Source organism: Brachyistius frenatus, unplaced genomic scaffold (assembly GCF_029030835.1).
Source record: "Brachyistius frenatus isolate BFR_SWC_R1_liver_20210118 unplaced genomic scaffold, ASM2903083v1 Contig_83, whole genome shotgun sequence".
NCBI classification, from domain to species: Eukaryota; Metazoa; Chordata; class Actinopteri; family Embiotocidae; genus Brachyistius; species Brachyistius frenatus.
Window position 1 is genome coordinate 967097 of NW_027210682.1, and position 11084 is coordinate 978180.

The 11084-nt window shown below is 39.1% G+C and overlaps 2 protein-coding genes across 2 annotated transcripts; one reads left to right on the plus strand and one right to left on the minus strand.

Annotated features, from left to right (window-relative positions):
• Positions 1–4875: 4875 nt before the first annotated feature.
• LOC138627251 (coiled-coil domain-containing protein 42 homolog) lies at positions 4876–7745 on the plus strand. The gene is made up of 7 exons (XM_069709460.1): positions 4876–4941; positions 5049–5175; positions 6114–6206; positions 6320–6511; positions 6970–7191; positions 7309–7464; positions 7551–7745. Exons 2-7 carry the CDS (start codon positions 5050–5052, stop codon positions 7668–7670), a joined length of 909 nt encoding a protein of 302 aa, XP_069565561.1. The 5' UTR covers positions 4876–4941; position 5049; the 3' UTR covers positions 7671–7745.
• Positions 7746–8257: 512 nt separating this feature from the next.
• On the minus strand, positions 8258–10978 carry iqcd (IQ motif containing D). Its single transcript, XM_069709459.1, has 4 exons — positions 10278–10978; positions 9938–10150; positions 9735–9806; positions 8258–9203 (listed from the first exon to the last, which is right to left on the minus strand). Exons 1-4 carry the CDS (start codon positions 10881–10883, stop codon positions 8922–8924), a joined length of 1173 nt encoding a protein of 390 aa, XP_069565560.1. The 5' UTR covers positions 10884–10978; the 3' UTR covers positions 8258–8921.
• Positions 10979–11084: the final 106 nt, after the last annotated feature.

Consider the following 11084-nt stretch of genomic DNA (forward strand, 5'->3'; position numbering starts at 1 on the left):
TGTGTGTGTGTGTGTATGCATGACACACATTTACATCAGATGCATTTTTCTGGTTCTGCTACGATCACTGTCAGCATCACCATCTTTGCCACACCTGGCAATTATTATGCAAAAATAACAGCACACAGCATTTCCATTAAGTGTATCAATGCCACTTTCTTCTGTCACTATGTGTCTCTGCTACCAGTAATGTCAAATTACCATGACCACACTCCTAAATGGCTCTTACTTAAAGGTGATAACAAGTCTTTGAAAATATTTTAGGCATGGACTAAGTCGGGGGTGTCCTGGACGAGTGGCAGTATTCATAATTTGGTGATAAGATGAGATTCAAACTTTTTCTTGACCACTGAAACAGCAGTTCAGAAAGAAACCTCACTAAGTCAATTCAGTATAGTTGCTTTAGAGTTTCCAAACATGCATCACTTAGGTTATCTGCTGTTTTGTCAAGAATAAATCTCCCTCCTCGATTGAGGATAAAATAAATGGGCCTCATTCACCAATATCTTTAGATTTTTCTTAAATTTGTTCTTAAGAAATGTCCTAAGAAAAAGTCTCCATCAGATTCACGACGTGTTCCTAAACCCCGGATTTGTTCGCACCTGTGTTCTCATCTCGATGAATCCCACGGTCCTCGTAAATAGTAAGCCCGTGCCAGTTGTTCCTAATTAGCATAAGTAAATGCCCTGCCAATGCTCATAAAAGGGCATGACGCTTGCAGTGCGGTGTGCACACAGAGTCACAGAAACTGAGGGAGAAGAGAAAAGTTGAGAGAAATGTAAATAATGCCGGTGGAGCAGCGGACACCAAGAGGAAGAACAACTATAGTATTTCTGAAGCGGAGGTGCTGCTGCAGGAAGTGAACAGAAAAAGCGCTGTCATATTTAATAGCGTAAGTAGTGGATGTACAATTTTGAACAAAAAAAAAAGATGCATGTGATTATTGCTCGTTCAGTGAACGCTGTGTCAGGAGAACGGCGCAAAACCAATTGTGTAAAACTAACCAGCAGCGTGCAGACTGTACCCTGCTGCAGCAGCAACTCCAGACCTGCATCCAGGTCCTGTTCACCTGCATTCAGATCCTGATCCTGTTCACCTGCATTCAGATCCTGATCCTGTTCACCTGCATTCAGATCCTGATCCTGTTCACCTGCCCCACGTCTGATCTCAGACCATGGACATCCAGGAGTGAAAGTCCAAAACACTGACACAGACAGCCTCAACACTGGTTACAATCCCAGAAACAAAAAGTAAAAATACACTCTCTAAGGTGCCATGTACCGATTCTTGGTGGTACATCAACTCCTTCAGCGGTATGTACCTATCCCTGGAGGCATGCCACTCCTTTGCCACTGGTACGAACTGTCTGCTGACAGTATTTGCCACAGACATATACGTAGACGCTGCATTGGCCTCTGGATCGTACGTCAACGTGGCCGCATCTCTCAATAGACACAACTGGAGTAAGGATGCCGGACTCGTGTGCTGCTTGGGATTGTTCAAATCGCCGATCTGTTCAAACTAGATGTCGGGGTATAACCTTTCACAGGCACGACTGAACAAGTGTTTTTGGTTGCATTTGGCCATGATAACATTATGTTTATAGCAAACTAATCTGCCACAAGCCTCAGACGTAAATAGCTAACATTAGAAAATCTAATCTATTTGCTGTCTGAACACAAAAGAGTGACAGACAAACTGGTCATCACCCATTTAGACCATTACAGGGACAAAACAGAATCTTTTTTTTTAATCGATCCAGTAATTGCTTCAAAAGCAGCGTAAATGCGATGTCTGCTCCGCTGCTAGGGAATCTGCAGAGGAGATCCCAGGCAGATAAACAGTGGGCTGATGTCTGAGTTTTTGGTCTTTATGTTTCTAGTTTATTATAGAAAGACCTTAAAATAGGGTTTATTGTCCAAAAACCTTCACCAATGATTTAAACATAGGTTAGGTTAGGTAGTTACTTTATTAATCCCCGAGGGGAATTTTTTTTTTCGCTACAGCAGCATACAGAAGCAATAAGATAATAATAGAACAATAGAAAAGCAATAAAATAGCAGTAAAAAATATTAAAAAAAATATTTTTAAATAGAGCAATATTGTCGTTATGTACGCGTTATTATGCTATGATTTTACTGGTCTGGCCCACTTGAGATGAAAGTGGGCAGTATGTGGCCCCTTAACTAAAATGAGTTTGACACCCCTGATCTACCGTCTACCACTTTCATGTGGCAAATACCATCAGCAGACAGTTCGTACCAGTGGCAAAGGAGCGGCATGCCTCCAGGGATAGGTACATACCGCTGAAGGAGTTGGTGTACCACCAAGAATCGGTACGTGGAGGAGCATACCGAGAGGAGAAGTGCCATACCACCCGGTACCGGCAGGTTCCGCTGCTACCACGTGACACACCAACAGGCACTTTTTCGATTTTGGCGCCGTTTTTCTGAGGGTACAATTTCCGTTTATGTTTTGTGTTTATCACCTTGAATGGCGGTTGCTTATTACATGTGCTATACAAATAAACTTGCCTCGTTGCTCGTATTGTCCGTCCTTGAAGCTCTTGCGCGAAGTTAGCCGCCAGCTCCCTCCTCTGGCTTGAGACGTTTGCTCCCTGCTCACTTCCTGGTCAACAGTTCGCCAAAGGACTTGTTTATCGTCGTGTCTGCTGCTGGTTGATTTTGGACCGCTAGATTTTATTCTTTTTTTATTTATTTATTTTTTATGGCTTCATTAGGAAATACGAAATATGCCTTTGTGGAGCCATTTTCTTCCGCTGTTGCGCTTGTTTGCGGTGACGTCACCTGAGACCTTTCACCTGTTTAACGTTAAACGTCATTTCCGACCGGAATGAAAGTTGTGATTTTTTTTTTCTCTTTTTAATTTTATTTAATTATATGAAACCGATTTAAAAAAAAAAAAAAAAAAGGCAGGAAAAATATGAACAAATAAGGAATAGACTTGGAACAACAATGGTGTAGGTGTTATGTCACAGCCATACAGGTACAATAATACTGACAAGGAAACAAAGTTTAAAAAAACCCCACACCAAACAAAAAGAGTAACAGTCAAGTAAACAAACGAGGATCAGAAGAAGCAATTTAAAAGAGCAAGCACCGAAAAATAGCAATATACATCTTTTTGGCATTTATATTAATTGTATCCATTAATTTGAGCAAATATACTTGACTGGGAAGTCTGAAGTTACCGAGTCGGAACTTTCCCACTTCCCAGTTACCTGAACGCACCATTGGAAATAGGCCTAAATACATTAAAGGACGGAGTACCTATGCTCTTCCATTTACTTTAGGCTATAGCTATTATATTTACCTAAAATAATCACAAGATTGACAATATCTGAAATGTTTGAGTCAAATGTGTCAATAAAATAAATAACGTCATGGTAAGAAAATTATATGTTATCTATTTTTAATGCTAAAGTTTGGAGTTTGGAAGATCCACTACTCACCACTTACCAAAACAAAAGTCACAGGAATATGAATATAACCAACGAAATGAGGAAAAAAAAAAGGTTTTATTATGTGGTTCACATTAAGGCTGTTTGTTGAATATAATAGCGACCTCTTCCTGCTCCCACACACTTCAGTTTATGTCATAAAGAAAAAAAAGACAAAAAGCTGTTTCAGTATGTAAACAACTTGTCAGACTCCAATAAACCCTAACGCAAATTAGGCTTACAATTTGATCCAAAGCAGCCTGAAACATTTCACACACCTGATCTTGTTTCTGACAAAGTGTCACCATGTGTGCATGTGTCTGTCAGTCTGTGGTGAGGAGTGTGTAGCCACGTGCTTGCGTGCACTGTCCAGTACTGTCAAAGAGTCTGCGGTGAAAGGTGTGATAGTAAGTGTGATTTTTGTGCTTAAAGTGAAAAAATCACACATTTCCCTGTGGTAACACCTGCCAATCAAAAGTCTGAAACTCACATCTCAAGGGTCACATCTCTAAGGTCCACACTATACATACATGTTCAGTTGTTTTTAGTCAAATGTGGGCTATAAATGGAGACATTATGAGACAACGCTCCATGGGCACACACAGAATAAAGGTCCCATTACATGTTTTTTGTAATTAGTAGTTTTGAGATTTTGCAAGTTAACCAGGATGTGAACTTAGTCTTTCATTCACAGTGGAAATTAAGAGAAGTTTTCAGCCATGTATGTTAAGAATTCTTTATGGCTTCCAGTTCAAGAGATACTGCAAAAAAAACACAAAGCCCTACATATCACAAAGAACAATCTTAACAGAAATAGAATATGACCGAAGATAAACCAAATAATGTAAAAAAAATAAACAGAAAAAACAGCTACACACCCATAGATTAGACACATATGTACTCATGGTAGATGAGGAGAATGAAAATATTCAAAGAAAACCTGTGAAGCCAGTGTTTGTTTTAACTAGCCAGTTATCTGAAAGGTTTTTTGAGGAAAACCACACACAATGCCTATTGAAAGCTGATATGTTTTATGCCTTACAAAATGTCTTGGAGGAGGGGAGTTATCTTCAAATCAAAATGGTGGCCAATTAATTCCATCAATCTACTAATTGATTTATTAACTAAATATTATATAATTTAAGAGTTTGGTTTATTGATTAAATTCAGTAAAAAGAATTGAAGCTTTTGGTGAGGCAGTGCTCTCGTTAGCCAACATTAGAAATTCTAGTCATTGATTTATAGATTATAAATGGAAAAAAAAAAAAAAAGTAACGTTTCGTGAAAACTGAAATGTCGGCTCGTGCCTTTAAGAGGTTCTGGTGTATGTTGCCATGGCAACGATTGGGAGAAACGCTCGAGGCGCACCACGCTTAGAGAGTTTTAAAAACAAGTCATAGCAGGAGGAAGCGTAAACCTGGAAGATTGCTTATCGTTACCTCTGTCCGAAAAACCTTCAAAGGGTCGGAGCCGGTTTCAGGGTGAGTTTATACGGGGTGGTTCTCCCTGTTCGAGCGTGTGAAGCCCAGCCAAAATCAATCTGGGCGATCAATGCTAATAACTTTCTTCTATGCTTGTGTGTGAACAGGATGTCGGCTCGCGGAATGAGAGATGTGACGGCAGCAGGATGTGACAGCGGCTGTGTCCCATATGAAATACAGATGGAAGAGTTGGAGTTGGACGCGCTCAAGGCGAAACTTGAGGAGGGCAAACAGGTGCGAAAACAGCTACGTTGCGGTGCACAGTTAGCCTTTAACGTAGCTACTTCTCGCGATATAATGTCGCTTAACTTTCTTTCTTGATGGCAGTTGTTGAAGAAGTGTTGAGACGCCTTACAAGTAAAAAAAAAAAGTGCCACTGATGAATCTGCTTTTGTCCTGAAGCACGTGCAGGCTTTGTTCCCGTTTATGTGCGTCCTTTTATAGCTACGATTTGCCCGTCCTCTATTGGTTACTTCCCGCATGATAACACGTCACGTCACAAAACAAAAGTCTTCCTAAACTGGACCTGACAATGAAATCATTGTGCTTCAGCGGCCTCTAAAGTCACCAGACCTGAATCCAGCAGGACATCTTTTGGATTTGATAGAACAGGAGATTCACAGCATGAATGTGCAGCTGGAAAAATAATCAGAAGTGATGTTAAGAATCATGTAAACATAAAGCAGAAACTCGGATATGATAATTTTCTTGATAAATTGACTGATTGTTTAGTTTGAACACATTCAGAGATTGGTGAGATCACAGATACCCAGAGGCAAAAGTGACAGGCTACGCTCATTGCTCATTGCCAAGCCAATCATTCAAGCCTTAAAGCTGTTAACAATAAATTAAAACTATTAAAATAATGAAAAATAAAGTCAGCAAATCCCCCTTTACAGAAGCTAGAACAATAGGACTTGGGATAGTTATTCAATTGATTTAATAGTTTATTGATTTTAATCATTTTATTGACTAAACAGTTCAGCTCTGCTTTTATACTGTGAAATAGTTTAATTTACAACAAAGCATTTTATAAGCAAGTCATATGTTTTGTATAATAAATGTCATGGAGTAAAAAATAAAAAATATCCCTCTGAAATGTTGTGGAGTAGAAATATGTATCATAAATATTAGTGATCTAACTTTCTTCTTCTTTGTGTGGTCTTATGTAGGTGTTGGAGATTTTGGTACAGCGCGTAAAAGAGTTGAAAAACAGCATTAAGAAAACGCTGGATTTAATCATAAACTTTGATAAATCTCCCCAGGTACAATTGGAAAGCATTTCAAACTCACTCCTGTATTGGACTGTACATGTTGGGTTTCAATTTTATGGCTGGACCAGGAACAACAAACTAACTAAAGCTCTGTTTCCCTCTAGCGAAAAGAGCTTGATGAAGTCTTACAGAAAATAGAGAGGAAGAAGGAGGAAAAGCTTCAACTGCAGGCAAAGATAAAGAAGCTACTGGAAGAGTATATTGAACTGACTGAAATGAAACAGGAGCTACAGTGTGAAGAAAAGAGACTCTCTGTTTACTGTGACTACATGAAGCAGGTGTGCCAAAAAACCAAGGTACTGCAAGTTTTCTTTTTTACATGGCAAGAAACATGTCACTAAATCCAATTTGTACACTATGCCAGAATAATTTGTCTTAAAAAGATGTTTATCCATTGACGAATCATCGGAAAGCCTTTTTTAAACGAGCGCAAAGTTCATTTTAACTCTTGTAAATTGTTCAGTTGTAATGGTAGGCAACCCTAAATCTGAACTCCTCTTGTCTCTTGATAATGGCCTAAACATTGCTCTATGAAATAAGTCCTCTCACTTTTTCTCCCTACAGGTAAATGTTTTATATCTGAAAGTGTTATGATTTCACTAATAATTTATGATTTTCGCAGGGGCTTTATTGTTACGGGTGCGATGGCCTGTCTATACCGAAAGCATTGCAGATAATTCTGCCAGTTTGAGTAGATGGTGACATTTACTATTGGGCTGCACCCTGAATGTATGTGTGCGATTTTGTGTTACAGTTCAAAGATGTGGAGGTGCTCACGGATTATATGGAGAATCTTTTGCACTTTCGAAACAAGCTATATCAGAGTGAGAGTAAGAGGCAGGACCATGTGGACCAGATGAGAAAAGAAATGCTTGTGTTGGAGGACCAGCATAACTTGCTCCGTCTGCAGAGGAACAATGAGCTGTCCAGTCTCCATGATGTGCTGGAGAAGACTCGCTCTGAGGCTTTAACATGGGTACCAGACATAATCCTATGTCAAAGTCCAGCATCAGAGAAAAGGCTAGGTAAAATGTTCCTTAAGGATCTGACTACCATCTTTTGAATAAAGCTTGTCTGTCCTGCCTTCACACAGGAAAGGAAGTGGAACTACATTCAGGAAACTGCTGCAAAGAAAACACTCATGCTGGGGCAGATTAAGATGGGGACCCTCAACCTCTATGAAATGACAGGTGGCATCGTAGGAGACGAAGGTGTGGACATGAATGACACAGAGAAACAGCTGGAGTATGTATGTACCCTCAGAGCAGAGATGAAAACAAACAGCAACAGAGAATGATCATTGTAACTTACTGTTCCCTGCTGTCTCCCTTGTAGATCAAGACGTTCTTGGGCGACCACACTGAAATATTGAAACAACATCAAACTCCCACACAAAGACTCAACAATGGACAGAAACCACTCAAAAAGCGCTCCATGCCTTGCTTATTAAGATGAATATATTTCAATTTAAAAAAAACTAATAACTTAAAATTAAAATTTGTTAGTATTACAGATAAGATTGCACCAGTAGAAATTAAAATCATGTAATTTCACCAAAAAGCACCATGTAAGAATGCTATTGTGGTTCAACAATAGGAGAAGGCTGAATGCAGATGGCCTGAAACCAAGCTTCAGCCCCCTGTGCATGAGTTTGCATATTTTTTTAATACTTAAATTCAGATAAGTACAGCTATATCTGTCAATGTTTTCTCTATCACTATGTAAAGATTGTATGGTTAAAATGTCCTAGTTTAGTGCTATTTATGAAATTTTAATCAACACTGTGAGCCATCGGAAATCATCCACTTGTTGTCTTGACATGTTGCCTCACGTTTTAAAGAATGTGTTTCACTCAATAGCTGCAGATGGTAAATGCATCAATTATGTCGGCCAACTGCAGTTATGAAGCCTCTGAGGAAAAAAATGGAAGCAACTTTCTAATTACAGACTTATTTTAAATCTACCCTTCATTTGAAAAATCATTGAGAAAATGGACTACAAACAACTTATTGACTTTCTGTCATTAAACCGCTGTCTATGCATTTAAAGTTGACTCGTTTTATGACTTGAACATTGGTGGTGAAGTCCCCTGGTCCTACATGACTACAACATAAATATAACTAGATTATCCAGAACACAGGAGTCTGCACTGCCTCCCTGTGGCCATTAAAGAGAACAGCAATTCTGATTATACCTGTGTCCAGTTAAAAGTTGAGTCGAAAGCTGCTGGAAATTTGCTGAGGATATTAAACTATTTACTACTACAAGAATGATGAAGTTGTTCACCCAGAACAGGTGCAACAGAGGTCACACAGGCAAAAAGATGTCAATTAATTAGCTCAGCACACTGTTATGCTGTCCTGAGAAAAGGTCTCAACTGCAAAACACCTGAGTGGATATTTGTTACAAATTTAACAACATCTGCTGTTGCTTCAACATTAATGACTATTTTGATATCGTTTGCAGCAACACAATATCCAAAAATTTAATTTGGTCCACAAATTCAGAAAACACTTACAACTATTCAGTAGTTCTACAAAAACGATAAATACATCTAAAATATAAAAACTATATTTGAAAGAAAAAGTCAGAAATGCTAACCACACTGAATTAGGTTCTTTTTTTGTTTAACAAAACATCTAAAAACATTCATGCTCTACAGTTGGAGATTGTGTCGGTGTAGAACCGCAGTGATGAAACTGTGGTTTATTTGATCTTCTTGCTTTTGCCTTTTTTGCCCTTCTTCCTTTTCCCCTTGCTTTTTAAGGCCTTGCGTGTCTTGAAGCCTCTCCACCAGGCTTGGGCAATAATTGCAGCTTTGGTCTTCAACTCCAGCTCCTTCATCTGCGCTCTTCTCTTCTCTTCTGCCAGCTGCCGCCTCTTCATGACCTGATTGTAATCCTCCTCTAGGGCAGAGTAGGGTTTCTCCAGGTTCTTCATGTCTTCATCTTCCTTTTCATAACCCCTTTCATTCAAATCCAGGGAGGCCTGAGGTTGTAGAAGGTGGCAGTTAGGGTGTTGAAGGGATGTAGAAAAGACAGATGGTGGTAGATAGTGATGTAAAAAAATGACAAAGAAGAACCACACTAAAATTTGCTTAAACTATTTCATAGTTTGGAAACATTGTCTCAAGATGTTGTATGTGCGTAAATCCTATTTGTCCTGTATTGTAAATCTGAATCACAAAATTGGCATTAGAAGATCAGCCAAGATAATAACTTTTAATAGGCTTCATTACTGTGGCATTTAAACTCCTCACCCAGTTTCTTGTAAGGTTTCGATAACTATGTAAGTTCTTGTTTTGTAATAATTTTCATCATACCAATGCACGGATATTTTAGTGGCTAGATCCCAAATATAATTTGACAAAATAATCTCAAGAGTTCTTCATCAGTGCATTGGACTGACCAAAGTCCATCAGCTGCTGAGGACTGGCTCTAGGTGAGCCCAGTGTTAAGCTCATTCACCATTGTTGTAACTGTTGGCACTTTGTGGTGGCAAGACTGTTTGAGTTTGTACCTGATTTTCTTCGATTTCATCATCAATATTTTGCAGTAAGTACTCCATTTCCATTTCCACCTTTGTATTTTTCTGCAAAGGGAGAAAAAAATATAACTTTTTTAAAAAAAAAAAAAAGAGTCAACATGAGTTTTAATGAAAACTAAATATGTTACTCCCATTGAATATGAAACATTTACTTTGCAACTCTATACTAAACGTACCTCTTGGGGTATTTTCTCAGCCTGGTTGTTTTCAAGCATCAAATTGTTAAGCTGAATGTTCAGTCGATCAATTTCCTGTTGTATACTGGCCTCTTTCACATTAGTTGTCTTGGTAGGTTGCTTCTGCACAAGAGGTGTCTCATCGTTTAGTTGTTTATTGACCGCCTCCAGAGCACTCTGCAATGTTTTAATTGTAACGTCTATCTGAGAAATCTGTGACATCAACAGAAAGAAAAGAACGGATCAATATTTTTTCTTCTCCGACTGCATCTAAGGAAGTAATGCAAGTGTCAAAGTGTAAGTAGTGGGTTCGTTATCAACATCCAATTTGATGCCTCACCTTTACATCTGTTTGCTTCATGGCTGCAGCTATTTCTTCTTCCTCTGAAATGATGTCCTTTAGAGTTTGGATCAGGGGTGAAGGCACCTGCTTGTTGAGGACCAGCTGTTGCTCCTCTTTCAGACTGGCCTGCAACATTTCTATTATATGGCTGTGAAACATTTTAAGCTCTCTAATTACTATGTACTCACTCTCCTCGACTTTCATACTTAGCTCTGCCGTCAAGCCAAAAATTGCATCTGGATGGGTGCGGAAAAACCTGAGTACATCTCTGAAAGAGTTCTTGATGGCCTTCTCGAGCAGAGCCCTTGATCTCTTCCTTGCTTCCCCGGCTTCTTCCTCATGCTCCCTATTTGACTGAGCACCTTCTAGTTGGTCCAGTTTTTCAACCGATATTTGATGCTCTTTAAGTGCCTTGCTCAATGTCTTGTCCTCAACACCAGACACGCCATTAAAGCAGAGGATAGCAGGAAGAGTTGCTGCAATCTCAAGTTGACTGATGCAGTTTTCCAATACACGTACAATACACTGAGCCTCAGGAGAAAGCGGTTTCTTTTGAAACAACAGACCCCTTTTTGGCTGGATCTTTTCCCCATTTGTAGACATACTGTCACTGGATGGTGGAAACAGAAAAAAAACAGTGCAACAAGTCTTATATGTTGTATATAAAAATGCGGTGTTTGTTTATATTGTCATGTCATCCATTTATCTATCCTTACTTGTGTTCAATATATCTTCAAGTTTAGTTCCATATAAAAACTTGTTGAAGCCTGCTGCTCTCCAACCTGTTTTACTTGTGTCCTCTAA

What these genes read in the sequence shown, in the direction of transcription:
- iqcd (XM_069709459.1), bottom strand. Translation starts at nt 10,883, where the DNA reads ATGTCTACAAATGGGGAAAAGATCCAGCCAAAAAGGGGTCTGTTGTTT. An exon ending in CTGAGAAAATACCCCAAGAG is followed by an intron (nt 9,807 to 9,937) that starts GTACGTTTAGTA and finishes CTCCCTTTGCAG; the next exon opens with AAAAATACAAAGGTGGAAAT. An exon ending in ATGAAATCGAAGAAAATCAG is followed by an intron (nt 9,204 to 9,734) that starts GTACAAACTCAA and finishes CTACAACCTCAG; the next exon opens with GCCTCCCTGGATTTGAATGA.
- LOC138627251 (XM_069709460.1), top strand. Translation starts at nt 5,050, where the DNA reads ATGTCGGCTCGCGGAATGAGAGATGTGACGGCAGCAGGATGTGACAGC. An exon ending in AGGTGTGCCAAAAAACCAAG is followed by an intron (nt 6,512 to 6,969) that starts GTACTGCAAGTT and finishes TTTGTGTTACAG; the next exon opens with TTCAAAGATGTGGAGGTGCT. An exon ending in GCTCTGAGGCTTTAACATGG is followed by an intron (nt 7,192 to 7,308) that starts GTACCAGACATA and finishes GCCTTCACACAG; the next exon opens with GAAAGGAAGTGGAACTACAT.